The 23,752-nt window shown below is 44.8% G+C and overlaps 1 protein-coding gene across 4 annotated transcripts in view; it reads left to right on the top strand.

The window, feature by feature from the left end:
• Window positions 1–23,752, top strand: part of LOC138753911 (aspartate aminotransferase, cytoplasmic-like) — a 61,033-nt gene that overhangs the window by 21,400 nt on the left and 15,881 nt on the right. For all 4 annotated transcript variants that reach the window (XM_069917461.1, XM_069917460.1, XM_069917464.1 and 1 more), the window contains 2 exons: window positions 10,727–10,836; window positions 12,240–12,344. In XM_069917461.1, the coding sequence (XP_069773562.1) occupies window positions 10,727–10,836; window positions 12,240–12,344 (215 nt within the window). The remainder of the gene's footprint in view (window positions 1–10,726; window positions 10,837–12,239; window positions 12,345–23,752) is intronic.

Raw genomic sequence — 23,752 nt, 5'->3', positions numbered from 1 at the left:
ACGTATGCGTAATGTGGGTTCGCGTGGAGTAGAGTCACTCGGTCGACCAAGGGGTCGTTCTTTGAGTGCCGTACGTGGCGTCGCAAAAGGACGGGGCCAGGGACGGTGAGCCATGCCGGTACAGTGGTTCCCGATTCGGATTTCCTCGGGAAAAGGAACATCCTTTCGTGGGGGGTGGCATTTGTTGCAGTACATAGGAGGGAGCGGATGGAGTGTAAAGCACTAGTGAGAACCTCCTGCCAGTGAGAGGTGGGGAGACCTTTAGACCGGAGAGCCAGTGTAACCGCTCTCTATATGGTGGCATTCTCCCTCTCGACCTGGCCATTACCGCGTGGGTCATAGCTCGTGGTCCTGCTTGAAGCAATACCACACTCCAGAAGGTACTGTTGCAGCTCTGCACTCATGAATGAGGACCCCCTATCACTGTGGATGGAATTGGGGTACCCGAAGATGGTGAAAATACTGTGAAGGGCCTGTATCACTGAGGTGGCAGTGGTGTCTGGGCAGGCTACAGCGAATGGGAAGCGGGAGTACTCGTCGATGGCCGTAAGGATGTAGGTATTACGGTTGGTCGACGGTAGGGGCCCCTTAAAGTCTACACTAAGACGCTCGAAGGGGCGGGTGGCTTTGATAACGTGGGAGTTATCCGGACGGAAGAAGTGGGGCTTGCATTCAGCGCACACCGAACAGGCTCGGGTCATGGAGCGGATCTCCTCGACTGTGTAGGGTAAGTTGCGCGCCTTGACAAAGTGAGCAAACCTAGTGACCCCTGGATGACAGAGCGCCTCATGGAGTTTCCGTAGTCTGTCCATCTGTATGCTGGCGCACGTCCCCCTGGAGAGCGCGTCAGGCGGGTCGTTGAGCTTACCAGGCCGGTACAGGATGTCATAGTTAAAGGTGGAGAGTTCGATTCTCCATCTGGCGATTTTGTCGTTTTTTATCTTACCACGCTGGGTGTTGCTGAACATGAAGGAGACCGCGCGTTGATCAGTCAACAGTGTAAAGCGCCTCCCAGCGAGGTAATGTCTCCAACGACGCACCGCTTCAACTATGGCCTGGGCCTCCTTCTCGATCGAGGAGTGTCTACTCTCCGGACCCTGGAGGGTTCTGGAGAAGAAGGCTACAGGCCGACCGGCCTGGTTCAAGGTGGCTGCCAGGGCGAAGTCGGATGCATTGCTCTCGACTTGAAACGGGACAGACTCATCGATCGCGTGCAGCGTCGCAGCAGCGATGTCAGATTTGATTCGATCGAAAGCCGCTGTGGCTTCGGTCGAGAGGGGAAAAGAGGTGGTCTTGATAAGAGGACGCGCCTTGTCGGCGTAGTTTGGAACCCATTGGGCGTAATACGAGAAAAGGCCCAGGCAACGTTTGAGAGCTTTCTGGGTATGTGGGGGGGGGTAAGTCCATTAGGGGACGCATGCGGTCAGGATCTGGCATGACTATCCCGTTCTCCACCACACAACCTAGAATAGCGAGTCGTGTGGTCCGGAAGACACACTTGTCCAAGTTGTAAGTCAGGTTTAGCTGACGGGCAGTTTGAAGAAATTTGTCTAGGTTGGCGTCGTGGTCCTGCACGTCGTGGCCGCAGATGGTGATATTGTCCAGATACGGGAAGGTCGCGGTTAGCCCGTTCTGGTCCACCATCCTGTCCATTTCCCGCTGGAAGACCGCGACACCATTCGTGACCCCGAATGGTACCCTGAGAAATTGGTATAGCCGCCCATTCGCTTCAAAGGCCGTGAATGGTCGGTCCTCGCAGCGGATCGGGAGCTGGTGGTAGGCCGAACGTAGGTCAATAGTGGAGAAAATGCGGTACTGGGCGATCTGGTTCACCACATCCGTGATGCGTGGCAGGGGGTACGCATCCAGGAGCGTGAAGCGGTTAATGGTCTGGCTATAGTCGACCACCATCCGTAGTTTTTCCCCATTCTTGACAACCACCACCTGGGCTCTCCAGGGGCTTGAACTGGGTTCGATGATGCCCTCATCCAGCAATCTACGCACCTCACTCCTAATGAATTGCCTGTTTTCGTAACTATATTGCCAACTTTTGGTGGCCACAGGCTTCCAGCCAGGGGTGAGGTTTGCGAAGAGTGCTGGCGGGGCAATCCGGAGTGTGGAAAGGCCGCAGGATTGGCCCCGGGGCATGGGGGCGGGTTGCTTGGGTGCTTCGGGAGTAGGGCGATGGCAGACCGAGAGGGGGGCGTGGGGTCCCCCAAAGTGTAGGGACACCGTTTGGAACTGACACTGGAAGTCTAATCCCAGCAACACTGGGGCGCACAATTGGGGAAGGACGAATAATTTGAAGTGGGTGACCGTCACTCCCAGTCGAGTGTGACCTCGTCGCTAATGAAATCCTCTGGGTAGTGGGAATAATGTCAAGTCCCCAACGGAGGGCCAGATCTGGCTGGATAAAACTGTCAGTTGACCCAGAGTCAAATAAGCAATTGGTGTAGTGTCCATGCACTTTAATCAGTTCCATTGCTTTAGTGAGGGGATGAGAGCATTGCTGGTTCAGTGTTATTGAAGCAGTTGACAGGGGAGTTTTGCGCGATGACGTCACGCAACGGGATGACGTCACGCAACGGGATGACGTAGTCAACGCTCGAGGAGCAGGTTGGAGGACCTCCCGGAAGTGCTGTTGTGGCGGCGTTGGCGGGTGAATAGTAAGTATTGGGGTTTGTAGTTGCTCGCGATTGGCGGTGGGTAGGTCGTTGGTCGCGGCGGTCGGGCCCTGGCGGTCGTCAGCGATGGACGCTAGGGTGAGCACCTGGTTGGCCGCGGGGGTGGCTGTGGCGGCGGCAGCAGCGGCAGTAGCGTCGGCCCCGGGGGTGTCTGTGGCGGCGGCAGCAGCGGCGGTAGCGTCGGCCCCGGGGGTGGCTGTGGCGGCGGCAGCAGCGGCGGTAGCGTCGGCCCCGGGGGTGGCTGTGGCGGTGGCGGCGGCAGCAGCGGCGGTAGTGTCAAGTGTTCCGCACGGGGGCGAGAGGCGGGCCATCACCATGGTTGCGACGGTGGGTTGCCCCTTCCGGGTTCGGCGTCTCCGTGACGTCAGGCGTTGCCGTGCAGGGGAGCCCTCGCTCTCATTGGACGAGAGCTCTGGGGAAGAAGAGTTTGAATGGGAAAGCGGCGATTGGGCTTCACACGAGGCACTGTGTTTGCTGGCGGCCATTTTAGACCTACAGACTGCAGCAAAGTGGCCCTTTTTAAGGCACTTCTGGCACCTGGCTTTTCTTGCTGGGCACTGGGATCTGCTGTGCTTGTCCCTCCCGCAGAAATAACATTTCAGGTTCGCACGGGGCAGGGTAGCAGCAGCCGACAGGCCGTCAGGGGTAGGGTAGAAGGGCACTCTACTCACATCAGAATGTGGGGTCCAGTCCCTAGAGAGCTCGGTGGACTTTAAGGCTGCATCCTCCATTGTGATTGCAATCCGGGCCACGTCCTCTAGTTTTTCTACCCCTTGTTCGAGCAAGCGCAGCCTCACTTCATTCGATCGGAGCCCGGCCACATAGGCATCCCGGACGAGATCATTTGTGATCTCGGCAGCAGTTTTGTCCACACAGTTACAGTCCTTGCCCAATGCCTTTAATACTTGTAAATATGCCCTGCTGGACTCACCGGGCTGTTGCTTCCTCGACGCAAGCACGAGCCGGGCATGAACTCTGTTCACCGGTTGATCATACAGTCCTTTCAGTACCTTTATGGCTGCGGTGTAAGTGGTCTCATCCTGGATATTCTCGTAGACTCTCAAGGACACCATAGACAGCAATGCTGTTAGACGCTGGTTATCCTCCTCTACCTGAATGAATCTCAGGAAGTTTTCAAAGTTCAGCAGCCAGAAGTTAAAGGCTTTGAAGGCTGTAGCTGACTGTGGGTCGATATCAAGTTTTTCTGGCTGAGTTAAACGCTCCATCCCTTTCAAAAAAAATTCTTTTGCTAATAAAATTGTAGAGCTCGTCGAAAGAACCAAAGACTTGTTGATCCAAACCAAGGCTTTTATTAGCAAAAGACCGGAGCTCTTCACAGGTGGCCGACCAGTCCGGAATGATCCGACCTGGCTAGGGACACAACCCTTTAAGGCCCAGACAATAGGAGTGGCTTAGCTCTCAGCCAATCGCTGTAAGCACAGTCTAGATACAGTAACTATATACACTATGTACATTGGTGATAGACCTGTACTATCACAGTGCCAGAACTTGGTATCCTCTGGGACAATGCCTCTAATCGGTAACTGTGACTTGGGCAGTTGTAACCTGGGCTGATTGGCCCAGAAACGCAGCAAATGCACATCCACAGCATTGGTGGCAGCTGTTGCAACTGTAGCAGTAGTATCATCCTGCATTTTGTCGTGTTGGAGGTAGATTCCATAGATGTTGGAACAGTTGGGGTCACCACTGTAGCGTCTGCTAACAGCAGCACTACCGAAATGAGAGGCGTTCACACACCACGAGGTGAACCAGTAACTGAATTTTATTTTGAATTCCTAGGGCTGCTTGAGGAGACCGCCCACTTCCTGTGAGGGGCGTGCTGGCCTTAGGAAGTAATGTCAATGCGTCGCGGCATCACTCCCCATCCAGCGGCACACATCACAGAAGTGGCGCTGTTCCACAGGCAATGCGTATGGCTAGCTGCGGGTTACTCCTCGGAAGAGAAGGGGGCCCACGCCATTTTGTGTCAGATGACTGGGGCAGCGATTCAGTCTGTCTAACTGCATGGTTGCTCAGTCCGCTACAGTTTTGTATTTAAATGCACACAACATAAGGAATAAGTTGATGACCTTGTGGTCCAGCTACAGATTGGCAGGTATAATGTTATGGGCATTACAGAATCATGGTTAAAGGATGGATGTGATTGGGAGCTGAATGTCCAAGGATACACAGTGTTTCGAAAGGATAGACAGGGAAGAAGAGGGAGTGGTGTGGTTGTTGGTAAGGAAGGACATTAACTCATTAGGAAAAGGGGACATAGGATGAGAAGACATAGAATTATTGTGATTGAGGTAAGAAATGGCAAGGGTAAAAATATACTGATGGCAGTTATATACAGACCTCCAAACAGTAGCCAGGTTGTGGACAACAATTTACAACAACAAATAAAAAAGGCAATATTATGGCAGTTATGGGGATTTTAACATGCAAGTAACAAAAGGCAAAGGAGGAAAAACCCAACACCCAACCCCAACCAACCAATTTTCCCCTGCAACCGCTGCAATCGTGTCTGCCTGTCCCGCATCGGACTTGTCAGCCACAAACGAGCCTGCAGCTGACGTGGACTTTTTACCCCCTCCATAAATCTTCGTCCGCGAAGCCAAGCCAAAGAAATTAGGAAAATCAGGTTGGACTGGATCTCAAGAGAGATCAGTGAGTTAGGCTCTAGGTTGATCAGGGTAGTGATCTCAGGATTGCTACCCGTGCCATGAGCTAGTGAGGTTAGAAATAGGAGGATAAAGCAGATTAACGTGTGGCTAAACATGTAGTGAGGAGGGAGGGCTTCAAGTTTCTGGATCGATGGGCTCTCTTCCAGGGAAGGTGGGGCCTGTTCTGACAGGGTGGTTTGCATCTGAACTGGAGGAGGACTAATAACCTTGCGGGAAGGTTTGCTAGTGCTGCTCTGATGGGTTTAAACTCAATTTGCAGAGGGAGAGAAACCAGAGTGTCAGAGCAGATAAAGGAGGGAAAAGATGATACTAAAATTGCATGCACCGTTAGAAGTCACTACCCTGGAGGCCCTGTCCTTCAACCTAGCACCTAACTCCCTGAAATCTTCTTGCAGGACCTCCTCACTTTTCCTACCCTCATCATTGATCCCTATATGAACCATGGCATCTGGCAGCTCACCCTCCCTCTTGAGAATAGTGAACTGAGATATCTCAGACCCTGGCACCATGAAGGCAACAACCCATCTGGGATACTCAATCTCTTCCACAGAACCTTTATCTGTCCTCCTAACTATGGAATTCCCTATCACTTCAGCTTGCTTCTTCTCTTCCCTTCTTAGCCACAGGGCCAGACTCCATGCCAAAAACCCGATTACTGGTGGCTTCTCCCTGGTGGGTTGTACCCCCAGAAGTATCCAAAATGGTATACTTGTTATTGAGGGGAATGGCCACAAGGTGCCCTGCACTGACTGCCTGTTCCCTTTCCCTCTCTTAACTGTCACACTTCTATTCTCCTCCTGCATCCTAAGTATGATAGTGTCCCTATAATTCCTGTCTATCAACCCTTTGCCTCCTGAACGATCTGGACTTCATCCAACTCCAGCTCCAGTCCCTTAACTCGGTTTGGCAGGAGCTGCAGCTGGATGCACTTCTTGCAGAGGAAGTCGTCAGAGATACTGCTGACTTCCCTGACCGCCACATTCTGCAAGAGGAGCATTCCCCAGTCTTGGCTACCATTCCCATTATTTATGATTAGAGGAACAAAATATATATCTGTGCCTACCTACTGAATATTTTTGTTCCTTGAAAACTGTGGCCCCCTCCTTACTTCACCTCCTACTATCCCTCAGCTCTTACCTGTTCTTGCCAAAAATCTTACCACTCTGACCCAGTCTATTCCCTCACTGACCACTCTGCTACACAGTCCCTTATATAGTGATACTCAGCTTCTTCCTCCAATCAGCTTCAAACTGCTGCCTCACCCCTTATTAAATTCTAACTGCTGCCACTCCTCAGGTCACCTGACCTCTCGCTCCAATCAACTTCTTCCTCCAATGATCATGATTATATGGGGGAGCAGATTTAATGGGCTGAATAGCCTACAGTATTTTTGCTGCTCTGTCTTATGGACTTGCATGATAAGTGGACCAGTGGAGAGTGCTCAAACTGCATAGCTATAAGGTTGTTCAGTCCCTGAGCAAAGACTTGGACAGCATAATCAGCTTGTAGTCCAGAGTGAAGCAGGAGTGCTGCAACAACAGAGTTCAGACATTAGGCTGAGGTTCCATGCCTTCTCACACATACCTGAATGATCTCACAGCATAGATATCTGCATTAGTTTAGGTCATTTCTTTTTCTTCATTCAGTACCGGTGACATTGCCATGGGCATTCTGTCTCTGCTGTGTTCACCTTCACTGGTTTTTGTTTTCCTCTTGTCATTGATCAGATGATGCCCAAAACTCATTCCCACATCCTTTGCCATAGCACCAAAAGCGGATGCCTTCTGAATCTGTCCTCAGATGTACCTTTTTCAAGACCATTCCTCTGCTCCTCCTTGCAATATAAAACCAAACATCCTTCATCCTATGCTGATGAAGGACGTTTGGTTGTTTCTCTTCCCAGAAACTCTGTGTTTCCAGCAACTTTCGTGGTTATTGGAGATTTCCAGTAACTGCAGTCTTTTTATTTTAAAATTAGGCACACAGCACGGATACAGGCCCTTTCGGCCCATGAGCTGCCTAATTATACCCAGTTGACCTACGATCCTCCGGTACATATTTTAATTTTAAAATTAGACATACAGCACGGTTACAGGCCCTTTCGGCCCATGAGCTGCCTAATTATACCCAATTAACCTACGATCCTCCGGTATATATTTTAATTTTAAAATTAGACATACAGCACAGTTACAGGCCCTTTCGGCCCATGTCCTGCCTAATTATACCCAGTTGACCTACGATCCTCCGGTACATATTTTAATTTTAAAATTAGACATACAGCACGGTAACAGGCCCTTTCGGCCCATGTCCTGCCTAATTATACCCAGTTTACCTACGATCCTCTGGTACGTATTTTAATTTTAAAATTAGACATACAGCACGGTAACAGGCCCTTTCGGCCCATGTCCTGCCTAATTATACCCAGTTGACTTACGATCCTCTGATACGTATTTTAATTTTAAAATTAGACATACAGCACGGTAACAGGCCCTTTCAGCCCATGAGCTGCCTAATTATACCCAGTTGACCTAAGATCCTCCGGTACGTATTTTAATTTTAAAATTATACATTTTTTTCGAATGGTGGGCGGAAACTGGAGCACCAAGAGGAAATCTATGCAGAAATGGGGAGAATGTATGAATTCCTTACAGACTATGCTGGTAACAGTGTTGCACTAACCACAATGCTAATTGTGGTGTGATTTATCAAAACATTTGAGTTATTTTTTGAACTGAAGAAAAGATCTTATATTCATTCGCCTTTCTCATAACAGAATGATCTCTGTATTCATGGAGATACCTTCAATGGGATTTTCAAATGCATTCTCCATTGCAAAAGGTGACATTGTGGTTAAGTTACTGAGTTAGTAGCCCAGAGGCATGAACTAATTATCTGGAATAAGCATGCATTCAAATTCCATCATAGCATTTGTGCAAGTTAACTGAAGGTGCATAAATAATGAGAAATATTTAGCTCATGTCATTATTAGTAATTGTGCCATAAAATTGTTCTTATATCCTTAAAGGAAGTAAATATTTATTCTTTACAAATGTGGCCAATTTGTGATTCCAAACTCTGAGTGGCAGTTTTCACCTATGGTATCTCTCTGGATTGTGATTCTCCACCACCTTCTTAAAGACAATTAAGAAATAATCATTGAATTAAATTTAACTTAAATGTAGGCATACAGAATGGTAACAGGCCTTTCAGGCCCATGAGCCCGTGCTGCCAAATTACACCCAATTGACCTATACCCTTGTATGTTTTGAATGGTGGGAGGAAACCAGAGATCCCAGAGGAAACCCACACAGACTCAGGGAGAAGGTACAAAATCCTTACAGACAGTGCAGGATTCAAACCCGGGTCACTGACACTGTAACCACGTTGCTCTAACACTATACTAACGATGCCTCCTGTTTAACAAATTTAATGATCTCATTTATTAAATAAGAAGCTTTTCATCAACATCCATGAGAAAGTTTTAAGGAAACACACAGAGAGGGCAGGTCCAGTTATTTCCAGGGAACAAACATTAGACAATGGCCAGCCTCAGCAACCAGCAAGTTGCCATTCGTACCTCCTGACTTGTCATTGCAAAAGCTGCAATAGGTTGAAAATGGAACCACCAGATTTTTCTCAATGGCAATGAATGTCTGTCTCTGCTACACCATGTAATTTATCAAAAACAAAAGTATTACATCAAATATGGCACAAGAATGGTCCCTTCCATTTCCTACATCTGTGCCGTCCTCGCTCTCAGTCTAACCCATCCACCTGCAAATGGTCCATATCTCTCTATTTTCTCCCTGTTCACCTGTCGGTAACACTTCTTAAATATCTCCATCATATCTGCTTCCACCATCTCTCCCAGCCAGACATTCAAGGGACCTACCAACCTGTGTAATAAAGATGACTTAGTAAAAGCACACAGAAATGCTGGAGGAACTCAGCCAGTCTTGCAGCATTCAGAGGAAGTAAAGATACATCTATGTTGGAGAGACTGGATACAGACTGGGAGAATGCCTTGTTGAGCACCTTTGTTCTGTCCACAAAAATGGCATGGATCTCCCAGTGGCCACCATTTGAATTCCCCATTCTATTCCTTTGCTGACATGGTCTCATGCAATGTCAGACTGAAACCACCTGCAAATTGGAGGAACCACACCTCATCTTTCATCGGGGCACCCTCCAGCTGGCTGGCATTGAGATCGACTTCTCCAGTTTCCGTTAAACCCATCCCCCTCTTCTTCCCCCTGTTGCCTTTACCCCAGCTCTCTCTCTCTCTTCTTCTTCCTTTTTCCCTCTGTCTCCTTTCATGGAGCCAAAATCAATTCTCACCTTTCCTCTTGCCATATCCAATTAACATGTTTTGTTGATCTGGACTCTTACCCTGGCCAGAATTTAATCTTTATTCTTATGCCTTCCTGTTCCTATAGTGTTAGAGCAACGTGGTAACAGCGTCAGTGACCCGGGTTCGAATCCTGCACTGTCCCTGACAGGTTCACGAGGTGGCCGGAAGCCATCCCAGTCACTGATATGATGGCAGAGACATGCGCCAGGATGCTGATCATAACTTGGGTGGTGAGACTTTTCCTCCCTGCCCCCATCACCTTGGTCAGAGGGGCCCAGTTCACCTCGTCTCTGTGGTCAGCAGCAGTGCAGCTGCTAGAAATCCAGCTTCGTACCGCCCTTGATCAAACAGCCTGGTGGAATGTTTCCACAGGCACCTGGTCAGCCCTGATGGCACATCTCCAAGGGCCCAACTGGGTAGACAAACTCCCACCACACTAGTATTTGTCCTTTCAACATTGGGAAAAAGACTTGACTATCTACACCTCTCATCATTTTATAAACTTCTATCAGGTCGCCCCTCAGCCTCCTATGCTCCATCAAAACCAATTTTTGTTTGTCTGACCTCTTACAGCTAAATCACTCCAATCCAGAGAACATGCTAGTAAATCTCTTCTATACCCTCTCCAAAGCATCCACATATTTATGGTGTGATAACCAGACATCCAAACTGGCCTCCATAAAGTTTATGCAACTGTAACACAACTTACCATCTTCCTTACTCAATACCCCTGATCAATCAATGCTGGATGCCTTCTTTACCACCCTGTTCATTTTTGCTGCCACATTCTGGATGTACAGGATGGACTGACACCCCTAGTTCCTTCTGGATATTAATGGTCACAGGGTCCTGCCATATGCTGTACTGTGGATATTTAAGTGAGGAGTGCTGTGGTGCAGAGATGGGGGGGGGGGGGGGGATTGTGGCAGTGTAACACACTATTAAATTTGCAAGTTATGATTTTGAAATGTGAATAACTTTTCTTTGATTTGTTTATGTAGAGAAGCATGCATCTGTCTTCCACTATGTTGGGTTTCAGGTTTATGGCTATCGTTACTGGAACAATGACAAGCTCTGTTTGGCCATGCCCCACTTACTAGAGGATCTGGAGGTATGTAAACCAGATCAGAATCCTACAGGCAGAGTTCATGCACTGAACCTTATCAGCTAAACTTATTCCCTTGTCTTTCAGCTGCAAAAAATCTTAAGAATGAATTGCTAGAAGATGTGGATTCATAGAGTTACACAGACCCAACTCATCCATACCAACCAAGTTGCCTATCTAAGCTCATCACATTTCCCTATATTTGGTGTATATCCCTCTAAACCTTTCCTATCCATATACCTTTCTTTTAAGTGTAATTGTACTTGCCTCTTTTGCTTTTACTGTAAGCTTATTTCACTTCTGTATGGCAAAAATTTGCCCCTGAGATCCTCTTTAAATGTTTCCCTCTAATCTTAAACCTCAGCTCCCTAGTTTCAGACTCCCATATCTTGGGGGAAAAAAAACTGTGACGATTTACCCTATCTATGCTCCTCATAGTTTTTAATGTCTCAAAAAGTAGTCTCCTTCACTCCATGAAAAATGGAGTGAAGGAGACTCCTTTTTGAAACATAAAACCTATCAATGACTCCTGATAATTCAAGCCCTCCAATCCAGAACCTATCTCTGTGAATCTCTTCTGCACTCTCTCTAGCTTAATCACATGGTTCCTGAAGTATGGGGTCCAGAACTGTACACAAATTCTCCAATATGGTCTAACCAATATTTTTTTCAACTGTAATATGTTGCAACAATGCTTCAGCTGATGAAGGCAAGCATGCCATACATCAGACTACCTGTGTTGTCACTTTTAGGGAACTATGTATTTTTGCCCTGAGATCTGTGTTCAACAATAGTGTGCAGTCATTCATTTTGTATGCCCTGGCCTGGTTTAACCTCCAAAATGCATCAGCTCATATTCGTAATAAAATTGCATATTCCATTCCTTTGCCCAGTTCCATAGTTGCACTTCCCAATTTCAAGCAGAAATACAGGCATTCAAGGCAACTAAAACAAGGGAAAATTAAGAAAAATGTTTCCCATATGAATGAGACTCCTTAGGTTTCAGTTGTTTCCTTTTTGGGAATACAAACTCAACTATTAAAAGGTTTTTCATTAGGACTTTAAGCAAGACAAGTTAGACCAAGTTCAACTGTAAAGTACAACTGAACAAAACAGCGTTTATCGGTCCTCGGTGTAAAACATGCAAACACATATATAGACATAGTACACATATTTACAAGTGATTTACATGCAGGATGAATATAAAAATAAATAAATATTGTTAAACAATAGTACATTCTCGGAGGGATTGAATGAGTAGTATCCATTGTAGGCAATGGATGTGGAGAAACCAGATGGTGTGGGTTGAGATTTGATGGTCTCGTCTCTACAGAGTGTAGGACAAGAAAGAAAGATGGCCAGGGTTCCAACGGGAAGGTATTACATTTTTCCTTCTGTTCCTTTACCAGAGAGCGCCAGATTACTCCATTGTGTTGTTACACTTCATAGCCCATCAGCCGACAGCCACCGACCCAACTCACGCGGAATGGATACAGATCGCAGAGGTCATGAAGGTGAGGAGTGCAAAATTTTGCAATGATGAAGTACATAGTTAGTATTACTAAATTGCTGCTTCCACATCCAATAGGAAGGGTGCTACTGCTCAACAATACCTCTCACCTTGGTGTCTGTGTTTAAATTTCTAAACTAAGAGTACGATGGGATTTTTCTGCAGGATCTAATTGGCGGCTCCAGAAAATGTGTAGTCCTCAGTGTTCCAAATTATTATGAGTAGTCCACTCACTGCCTTTACTACATTAGTTGCTGAATATATTAATGAATACCGTATAAATGCGTGTAAAGGTTGATAATGTGTAAAGTTGTTCCCCCCCCCCCTCAAATTTTTGTCCCTGGCCGTCCGCTCATCGGAGTTCTTGATGCCCCAATTGTGGACTCTCACCTAGGCCTTGGCCGCCCACCCATCGGACCTCTCACCTCCATGACCACAGACTCTTGCTAGGTCCTGGCCGCCTGCCCATCCGAACACCAGGCACCCACGAACGCAGACACCACCCATCTGGCCATCCAAACTCCTGATGAACAAAGCAGGTATTTACCGTGGTCAAAGATAATATAGCAGTAGTCGACCCCCTAAATTTTATCCTAAACATTTAAATTTAGACATACAGCACAGTAACGGGCCATTTCGGCCCACAAATCTGAGCCGCTCAATTTTACACCCAATTAACCTACACCCCAGTATGTTTTGAACATTAGGAGGAAACCAGAGCCCCCAGGAAAAACCCACATGCCAGGGGCAAAATGTACAAACTCCTTACAGTAAGCTCAGGATTCAAACCCTGTCCTAATCACTGGCACTGTAAAAGTGTTGTGCTAACCACCATGCCAAACCTACCACCCCATTGGTTAACAAATTCGACTATTACGTGCATATATATATGTTACATTTCAAAAATTCAGCTTATAACACCATGGACAATTGGTTATGCTACAAACAAGTTTACAAAAGAGTTTCCAAAGAATCAAGATTCAAGATTCAATTTTTGTTATTGTAATAAAATAGTGTCATATCACATGAAATTGCCTTTTGCCTGCTGTAAGGCAAACAGATTCGCCATCGGCAGAAATTGCCTGAAGCGCCTCTTGTAGTCAGAGGAAGAGAAGCAAAAGGGAGTCCCTCCAGAGTCACCAAGTCTCTGAAGATACACCTCCAGCACTTACACAGCTTCTGTAGTTAGTCCAAGCCATTGGCAACCCAAGCTCCAGATCCAAACCTCCGACACAGTTGCCTTCGGTATCCCCTTGCATCCTGGTTCTGATACCTGTTACCTCCTTGAGCCAGTTTCAAGCCAGTTTCCTGCAGTCCACAGTCTGGGGTGAGTCTCTTGACAGCAGTATCCAGCAGCCCACAGAATCCATGGGTTTCTCAACTTGAGTCACCAGCTGACCTCCTTCACTGGTCCGCCACCGTGGTCACTGTCCTCATGGGTCGTCTCTTTGCTTCTCCTTCTCAGACCGGAAATGCTCTCCCCATTTTCTGGTGCCCTGCTCCATTCGTCCACTCCTCTGGAGTTTGCAACCCCTCGTGCCTGCTGCTGATCAGAGGCGCTGCCATCTTGGGTACAGACCCCATGGTCACAGGATTTTAAATAAAAACTCGTGTTGGCTTCTTAAAGGAGCCATTCAAAGCAGAGTTGACGGCAGTTGACTGGACGGTTTGACCCCATGGGAGCGCTGTATCTCTGCTCCTCACTCCCGGTGGCTCCGCACCAATGGCACCACTGCAGTTACAACAGCTCTGACAGCACCACCATTTTCAAAGAACATTACAGCACAGAAACAGGCCCTTCAGCCATTCTAGTCTGTGCTAAACCATTTTTCTCCCTAGTCCCACTGAACTCCACCCAGTCCACAGCCTGCCATCCCTCTCCCATCCGTGACCTATCCAAATTCTTCTTAAATGTTAAAATTGAGCCTGCATTCAGCACTTCAGCTGGCATTTGATTCCACACTCCCACCACCTTCTGTGTGAAGAACTAGTATAAGAATGGAGAGCAGCCAGTGAGTTAGTGGCTCAGGGTAGAGTGGGACATAGAGGCTTTGGTTCATGAGGCTTTGGTGAGCAGAGGCCGAGAATGAGCTTGCTTCCAGTAAGGTTAGACTTTGAATTTAAATTAGGATGAGTTCATGGAGACAGCAGCTAGGGCTCTGATTGCAGGATGTGGGAAATCTGGAACAACACAATTGTCCCTGATGACTACTCCTGCAAGAGGTGCATCCAGCTGCAGCTCCTTGGAGACCGAGTTAAGGGAGCTAGAACTGGATGAACTCCAGATCATTCAAGGAAAGAAATAGAGAGGAGCTTCAGGGAGACAGTTACCCCTAAAGGTCAGGAGACAGGTTGCTGGGGAAGGGGAATAGGCAGACAGTACAGAGCACCCCTGTGGCCATTCCCCTCAACAACGTATACTGTTTTGGATACTGTTGAATGATCTTCCAGAGTGAAGCCATGGTGGTCATGTCTCAGGCATAGAGGCTGACCCCTCGGCTCAGAAGAGAAGGGGGAAGAAAAGGAGAGCGATGGTAATTGGGGACTCATTGGTTAGGAGAGCAGAGAGAAGGTTTTATGAACAATTTTAAGGTTCACTGATGGTATGCTGCCTGCGAGGGTCAGGGACATTTCTGATCGTTTACAGCATTCTGGAGAGGGAGAGGTCGTCCCAGATGAGATCATCCACGTGGGAACCAATGACTTAGATAGGAATAGGGACGAGGTCCTGAAGAGGGAATATAGGGAGTTAGGAAAGAAGTTAAAAAGCAGGACCTCAATGGTGGTAATCTTGGGATTGGTGCCTGCGCCATGTTGAGTAGGAATAGGAAGTTGTGGCAGATGAACGTGTGGTTGAAGAGTTGGTGCAGGGGGCAGGGGTTCAGATTTGTGGATCATTGTATCTCTTTTGGGGAAGGTCTGGCCTGTACACAAAGTATGGGCTGCACCTGAACTGGAAAAGGACCAATATCCTGGTGGGCATGTTTGTTGGAGCTGCTGGGGGGGGGGGGGGTGTTTAAACTAGTTTGGTAGGGGGGTGGGAATCAGAATGCGAGTTCAGAGATTAGGGTAGAAGGTCAAAAGCATGATACTATGTACTCTGAGTTGGTGAGGAAGGCCAGGCAGGGGACAAAATATAAAGGTCACCAGGTAGAGGGGTTGAAATATGTCTATTTCAACGTGAGGGATATTAGAAATAAAAGGGATGAACTTGGAGTGTGGAACTATGACGTTGTGGCCATTACAGAAACTTGGCTGGAGGAAGGGCAAGATTGGCTGATGCCGGTACTGGGGTTTAAGTGTTTTAAAAGGAATAGGATGGAAGGTAGGAGAGTTGGGACCAGCATTACTGGCCAGGGATAATATCAGAGCGATAGAAAGGGAGGAGGCTGCAGAGGGAGAGTCCACTGAGTCAGTGTGGGTGGAAGTCAGAAATAAGAAGGGAGCTATTACTGTTCTGGGAGTAGTTTATAGGCCCCCAAATAGCACTCGGACGCCAAGGGGCAGATAAGCAGGCAAATTTTGGAATGGTGCAGGAAATACAAGGTTTTAGTTATGGGTGATTTCAATTTCCCTAATATTGACTGGCACCTATTGATTGCAAGAGGAATGGATGGGGCTGAATTTGTCAGGTGTGTTCAAGAAGGATTCCTTTTTTAAAAATTTTTAAAAATTTTTCACACTATGAACCATAATAACCAAAATACACACAAACATTTCCCTCTTGAGTATACACAGTGCCATTTTCTCCCCTTTTTCCCTCCCTCCTTCCCACTCCCCTCCAAACCCATTAAACATTCAACATACAATACAATAAACCCATTAAACAATGTCATCACACAATGAAAATAAACAAGAAAATTGTGTCATCTACTTTTACACACTGGGTCAGTTCATTTTGTCGTTTTCTCATTCTATCATTTTAGGGGGTGGAGGTCCGCGGTAGGCCCTCTCTATTGTGTTCCATATACGGTTCCCAAATTTGTTCAAGTCATGTGATTTTATTTCTTAAATTATATGTTATTTTTTCCAGTGGAATACATTTATTCATTTCCATGTACCATTGCTGTACTCTCAGGCTCTCTTCTGATTTTCAAGTTGACATTATACATTTTTTTACTACAGCTAAGGCTATCATAATAAATCTTTTTTGCACTTCATCCAGTTTGAGGCCCAATTCTTTACTTCTTATATTACTTAGAAGAAAGATCTCTGGATTTTTTGTATGTTGCTTTTTGTGATTTTTATTTAATACCTGATTTAGATCTTCCCAAAGCTTTTCCATTTTCTCACATGCCCAAATTGCATGTACTTCTTACAGCGAAAACATCTATCTGATAATGTTGGGTCCCATTTATTTAACTTTTGGGGCGAGATATATAGCATGTAACCAATTATATTGTATCATGTGTAACCTCGTGTTTATTATATTTCTCATAGTTTCGCAGCATAGCTTTTCCCATATTTCATTTTTTATCTTTATGTTTAGATCTTGTTCACACTTTTGTTTGGGTTTATAGCTTATTTCATAATTTTCTTTCTCTTGCAGCTTGATGGACATGTTGGTTATAAATCTTTTAATTATTGTGTCCGTAATCACATATTCAAAGCTGCTTCCTTCTGGTAATCTCAGTCTGCTTCCCAGTTTGTCCTTCAAATAGGTTTTCAGTTGGTGGTATGCCGTGAGTTATTCCATATTTGTACTTCATTTGTTCAAATGATAATAAATTATTTCCCAAAAAGCAATTATCTATTCTTTTAATCCCTTTTCTCTCCCATTCTTGCAAGGAAAGGTTATCTATTGTGAAAGGGATTAGTTGATTTTGCATCAATAATAATTTTGGTAGTTGGTAATTTGTTTTTTTCCTTTCTATGTGAATCTTCTTACAAATGTTGAGCCGATGGTGCAGTACTGGTGAACTTCTATATTGCACCAGTTTTTCATCCCACTTATAAAGTATATATTCTGGTACCTTCTCCCCTATTTTATCTAGCTCTATCCTGCTCCAATCTGGTTTTTCCCTTGTTTGATAAAAATCTGATAGGTATCTTAATTGTGCTGCTCTATAATAATTCTTAAAGTTTGGTAGCTGCAAACCACCTTGTTTGTACCATTCTGTTAATTTATCTAGTGCTATCCTCGATTTCCGCCCTATCCATAAGAATTTCCTTATTATTTTCTTTAGCTCATTGAAGAATTTCTCTGTTAAGGGAATTGGTAACGATTGAAATAGGTATTGTATTCTTGGGAAGATATTCATTATAATGCAATTTACCCTTCCTATCAGTGTTAGTGGTAAATTTTTCCAATGTTCTAAGTCATCTTGTAATTTCTGCATTAATGGCTGATAATTTAATTTGTATAGATGACCTAGATTATTATCTAGTCTAATACCTAGGTATTGGATTGCTTGTGTTTGCCATTTAAATGGTGATTCTTTTTTAAACTTTGTGAAATCTGCATTATTCATTGGCATCGCTTCACTTTTATTTGCGTTGATCTTGTACCCCGATATTTCTCCATATTCCTTCACTTTCTTATGTAATTCGTTTATTGATAATTCTGGTTCTGTTAAGTATACTGTGATGTCATCTGCAAATAGACTGATTTTATATTCCCTCTCTTTTATTTTTATCCCTTTTGTTTTATTTTCTGTTCTTATCAGTTCTGCCAATGGTTCTATTGCTAAAGCGAACTGTGAAGGAGATAGTGGACATCCCTGCCTAGTTGACCTGCTTAATTTAAATTGGTTCGATTATATATCCATTTACTGTCACCTTCGCCATTGGACCCTTATATAATGCTTTAATCCAATTAATATATTTCTCTGGTAGGTTGAACCTCTGTAATACTTTGAATAAATAATTCCATTCTACCCTGTCAAAGGCTTTCTCTGCATCTAAAGCAACAGCCACTGTTGATGTCTTATTTGCTTGTACTGCATGGATTAAGTTAATGAATTTACAGACATTGTCCGTTGTTCGTCTTTTCTTAATAAATCCAGTTTGATCTAGTTTTACTATTTTTGGTACACAACCGGCCAATCTGTTTGCTAATAGTTTTGCTATTATCTTATAATCTGAGTTAAGTAGAGATATTGGTCTATACGATGCTGGTGTTAGTGGATCTTTCCCCGTCTTTGGTATTACTGTAATTATTGCTGCTTTACATGAATCTGGCAAGTTTTGTGTTTCTTCTATCTGGTTCATTACTTCCAGGAGAGGAGGAATTAGTAACTCTTTAAATGTCCAACTGCACGAAAACCAACAAGGTCGGGTCAGATACAGCAATGAGCTCTCTGAACCCTTCTCCATTAACAATGGCGTGAAGCAAGGCTGTGTTCTCGCACCAACCCTCTTTTCAATCTTCTTCAGCATGATGCTGAACCAAGCCATGAAAGACCCCAACAATGAAGACGCTGTTTACATCCGGTACCGCACGGATGGCAGTCTCTTCAATCTGAGGCGCCTGCAAGCTCACACCAAGACACAAGAGAAACTTGTCCGTGAACTACTCTTTGCAGACGATGCCGCTTTAGTTGCCCATTCAGAGCCAGCTCTTCAGCGCTTGACGTCCTGCTTTGCGGAAACTGCCAAAATGTTTGGCCTGGAAGTCAGCCTGAAGAAAACTGAGGTCCTCCATCAGCCAGCTCCCCACCATGACTACCAGACCCCCCACATCTCCATCGGGCACACAAAACTCAAAACGGTCAACCAGTTTACCTATCTCGGCTGCACCATTTCATCAGATGCAAGGATCGACAATGAGATAGACAACAGACTCGCCAAGGCAAATAGTGCCTTTGGAAGACTACACAAAAGAGTCTGGAAAAACAACCAACTGAAAAACCTCACAAAGATAAGCGTATACAGAGCCGTTGTCATACCCACACTCCTGTTCGGCTCCGAATCATGGGTCCTCTACCGGCATCACCTACGGCTCCTAGAACGCTTCCACCAGCGTTGTCTCCGCTCCATCCTCAACATCCATTGGAGCGCTTTCATCCCTAACGTCGAAGTACTCGAGATGGCAGAGGTCGACAGCATCGAGTCCACGCTGCTGAAGATCCAGCTGCGCTGGATGGGTCACGTCTCCAGAATGGAGGACCATCGCCTTTCCAAGATCGTGTTATATGGCGAGCTCTCCACTGGCCACCGTGACAGAGGTGCACCAAAGAAAAGGTACAAGGACTGCCTAAAGAAATCTCTTGGTGCCTGCCACATTGACCACCGCCAGTGGGCTGATATCGCCTCAAACCGTGCATCTTGGCGCCTCACAGTTTGGCGGGCAGCAACTTCCTTTGAAGAAGACCGCAGAGCCCACCTCACTGACAAAAGGCAAAGGAGGAAAAACCCAACACCCAACCCCAACCAACCAATTTTCCCCTGCAGCCACTGCAACCGTGTCTGCCTGTCCCGCATCGGACTTGTCAGCCACAAACGAGCCTGCAGCTGACGTGGACTTTTACCCCCTCCATAAATCTTCGTCCGCGAAGCCAAGCCAAAGAAGAAATGTTTTATAGAATTCTATTGGGAGTCCGTCCTCCCCATGTTTTTATTGTTCAGTGGCTTTTTAAAAAAATATATCTTGTATTTCCACTATTTCAAATGGTTTTGTCAATTTGTTTTGCTCCTCTTCTTGCAATTTCGATAGTTCAATTTTAGCTAGAAACTCATCTATTTTGTCTTCTTTCCCTTCGTTCTCAGTTCAGTTCAGTAATTCCTTAAAGTTTTCATTGATCTCTCTTGGGTTATATGTAATTTGTTTGTCCTTTTTCCTTGATGCCAATACTGTTCTTTTAGCTTGTTCTGTGTTAAGCTGCTAAGCCAGTATTTTGTGCGTTGTTTCTCCTAGCTCGTAATACTTCTGCTTTATTTTCATTATGTTCTTCTCCACATTTGTAGTGTTTCGTATTTTTTTTTGTCTGCCAATTCTCTTTTTATTGTATCTTCCCTTGTTGCTATTTCTTTTTCTGTACTTATTCAGCTGTTCTATTTCCCGATTGTAGTCCTTTTTCATATTAGTTACATAAATTATTATCTGCCCTCTGATGAAGGCTTTCATTGCATCCCATAATATAAATTTGTCTTTCACTGATTCCCATGGAGTTTAATCTCCATCTATATGTTCTTGGTGATATGTCCTCCAGTTCTATTGCTAATAACAGGGGTGAGTGATCAGATAACAATCTAGCTTTATATTCTGTTTTCCTAACTCTCCCTTGGATATGGGCTGACAACAGGAACAGGTCAATCCTTGAGTATGTTTTATGTCTACTTGAATAATATGAGTATTCCTTCTCCTTTGGGTGTTGTCTCCTCCGTATATCCATAAGTTGCATTTCCTGCATTGATTTAACTATATATATGGCTACTTTGTTCTTTCTGGAAGTCTTTTGTCCAGTGTTATCCATCTTTGAATCCAAATTAAGGTTAAATTCCCCTCCTATCAACGTATTCCCCCGCGTATCTACAATCTTCAAAAAAATATCTAACATAAACTTTTGATCCTCTTCATTAGGTGCATATATATTGACCAAGTTCCAGAGTTCTGAATATATCTGACATTTTAACATTACGTATCTCCCTGCTGGATCTATTATTTCCTCCTCTATTTTGATTGGTACATTTTTATTGATTAATATAGCTACTCCCCTGGCTTTTGAGTTATATGACGCTGCCATTACCTGCCCTACCCAGTCTCTCCTTAATTTATTATGTTCCACTTCATTTAGATGCGTTTCCTGCACGAATGCTATATCTATTTTTTCTTTTTTCAGTAAATTTAATAGCCTCTTCCTTTTGATTGTTATGTATTCCGTTAATATTTATAGTCATATAGTTCAACATGGCCATCTCATACTTTGTTTACATTTCATTTCTGCTTCCTCACCACCGCCTTTCCCCTTTTTCCCATTTCCATTTCTCAGTTTTCTTTTTTTGAACGCACTGTATGACAACACTTCTAAAACAAAATATTTCAACCATTCCCAGATCTAAAATTCCCTTAACCCCAAGTGTCCCCCCCCCCCTCTCTGAGTTGCCCCTTGTCCCTTGCCGGGCAACCACAACTCCCCTCTCCATTCGGAATGTGAACCCGTTCGCAAGTGTCAACTGATTTCGCAGTGACTGTTAATCTCTCCCACCCAACCCCCTCCAGAAAACTTTTATCTTCACATTACAACAAAGCTCCCCCTCTTTTCTTCTATTTTTATTTTTCTTATCTATCTATTTATTTATCTATTTATTTATTTATTTATCCATTTATTTTCCCCCTTCTCCCTTACTTCCCTTTTCTTCCCTCCTTTAGTTCTTACTTATACATTATTTTTACTTCTTAATATGTAGTTTGTCATCGTTCTTTGTTGTTGTTACATCTGTTCATCTCTTTTTCTGTCTTGCAGGCGTTCTGCAAATTCTCGTGCTTTCTCTGGATCCAAGAACAGTCTGTTTTGCTACCCTGGGATAACTATTTTAAGCACTGCTGGATATCTTAACATAAATTTTTAGCCTTTCTTCCATCGGGTTGATTTTGCTGCTTTAAACTCCTTCTTCTTCTTTAGGAGCTCATAACTTATGTCTGGGTAGAAAAAATTTGTTTGACTTTTGTATTCCAGTGGTTTTTTGTCTTCTCTAATTTTATTCATTGCCTTCGCCAATATATTTTCTCTTGTCATGTATCTCAGAAATTTTACTAAAATGGATCTTAGTTTTTGTTGTGACTGGTTTCGGGGCTAATGTTCTGTGTGCCCTTTCTATTTCCATTCCCTCCTGCATTTCTGGCATTCCCAGGACATTTGTGATCCATTCTTTTATCAATTCTGTCATATCTTTGCCTTCTTCATCTTCCTTAAGGCCCATTATCTTTATATTGTTGCACCTACTATAGTTTTCCATTATATCCATTTTCTGAGCTAACAACTCCTGTGTTTCTTTAACTTTTTTGTCACTTTCTTCCAATTTTATTTTTAAATCGTTCACTTCCATTTCTACCGCCATTACATGTTCTTCCACATTTTCTAATCTTTTCCCTATATCTGTTATGACCAGTTCTATTCTACTTACTTTTTCTTCAGTACTTTTCATTTTTCTTTTCATTTCACTAAATTCTAGTGTCAGCCATTCTTTTAATGCTTTCATTTGTTCTTGAAATTTTTTATATCTATGTACTGTCCATTCATTTTACCTCCTATTCCTCTGTGCAGAGCTTGGTGTTCTTCTTCTTCTCCTGTGTCTGCTCTTGGGTTTGTGTCTTCTATTTCTCTTCCTTGTATCTGTGTCTCTTCTGACTTTCTTGTTGAGCTGATTGTCTCAGTTTGTTGAGTATTTTTTTTTCCATGGTTTCTTGATGTTGGTCCTCTTCTTCTGGGCTGGTTATCTGTTGTGTCTCTTTTTTCTTTCTCCCCCTCCCGTTCCCGTTGCTTTCTTTATCTTCCAGCTGGGAACCCTGCTGTCGGGCCTCTCTCAGCTGTTCGTGCTGTGGAGTTTCACTCCACAGCTGGTTCCCCCTCCCGTCGGTGCTTTCCTTGTCGTGCGCAGTTGCGCACCCCTCTTTGGCTCCGTGAGCCATTTTTGCAGTTCCGCAGTTAGTGGGTCCACTAACCTCGGGGTGCGGGCTCCTCTTTCCACAGCGGGTCCCTGCTTTTTCGTGCAGATAAGGCCATCACCTTTCTCTTCTGGCGTCTTTCTTTCCTCTTTTCTTCCCGTTGTTTTTGGCTTTTCTTTCTTAGGTGTCATTTTATCCACACCTTAATTTTTTTATTTGTTGTGATTTGTGTGTCTGGGGCTTTGCTTTTTCTTCACTTCTTTCCTTATTTTCTGGAAAGGGCTGGTATTCTCCTACCGGCCACTACTCCATCAAGTCACTCCTCCCTCAAGAAGGATTCCTGACACAGTATGTGGACCAGCAGACGAGAGGAGAGGCCATACTGAATCTAGTTCTGGGTAATGAACCTGGTCAGGTGGCAGATCTCTTGGTGGGGGAGCATTTTGGTGAGAGTAATCATAATTCTCTTAGCTTTACCATAACTAATGGGAAAGTGCTTAATTGGGGAAGGGCTAATTATGAAGGAATGAGGCAGAAACTAACAAGAGTAAATTGGAAACAGTTGTTCGAGGGTGAAAGCACATAGGTGAAGCCTTGCCTGCTTCAGTCTTCTCAGGAAGTGCAGTCGCTTTGCTCCTTCCTGACACGTGAGGAAATGTTGAGTGTCCACAATAGGTCACTAGTTAAGTGAACTCCAAGGAATTTGGTGCTCTCCACCCTCTCTTCTAGAGAGCAGTTGTATAGTGAAGGGTGGTCATTCCTGGTCCATGATCATCTCTCTCATCCTGCCCACATTGAGACTCAGTTTGTTACTCTTGCACCATTTCACAAGCTTTTCCACCTTTGGAAATGACTCATCATTGTTG

This window comes from Narcine bancroftii, chromosome 2 (genome assembly GCF_036971445.1).
Source record: "Narcine bancroftii isolate sNarBan1 chromosome 2, sNarBan1.hap1, whole genome shotgun sequence".
NCBI classification, from domain to species: domain Eukaryota; kingdom Metazoa; phylum Chordata; class Chondrichthyes; order Torpediniformes; family Narcinidae; genus Narcine; species Narcine bancroftii.
The sequence above is the reverse complement of the archived record's forward strand: the minus strand, read 5'-3'. Positions and strand labels throughout refer to the sequence as shown.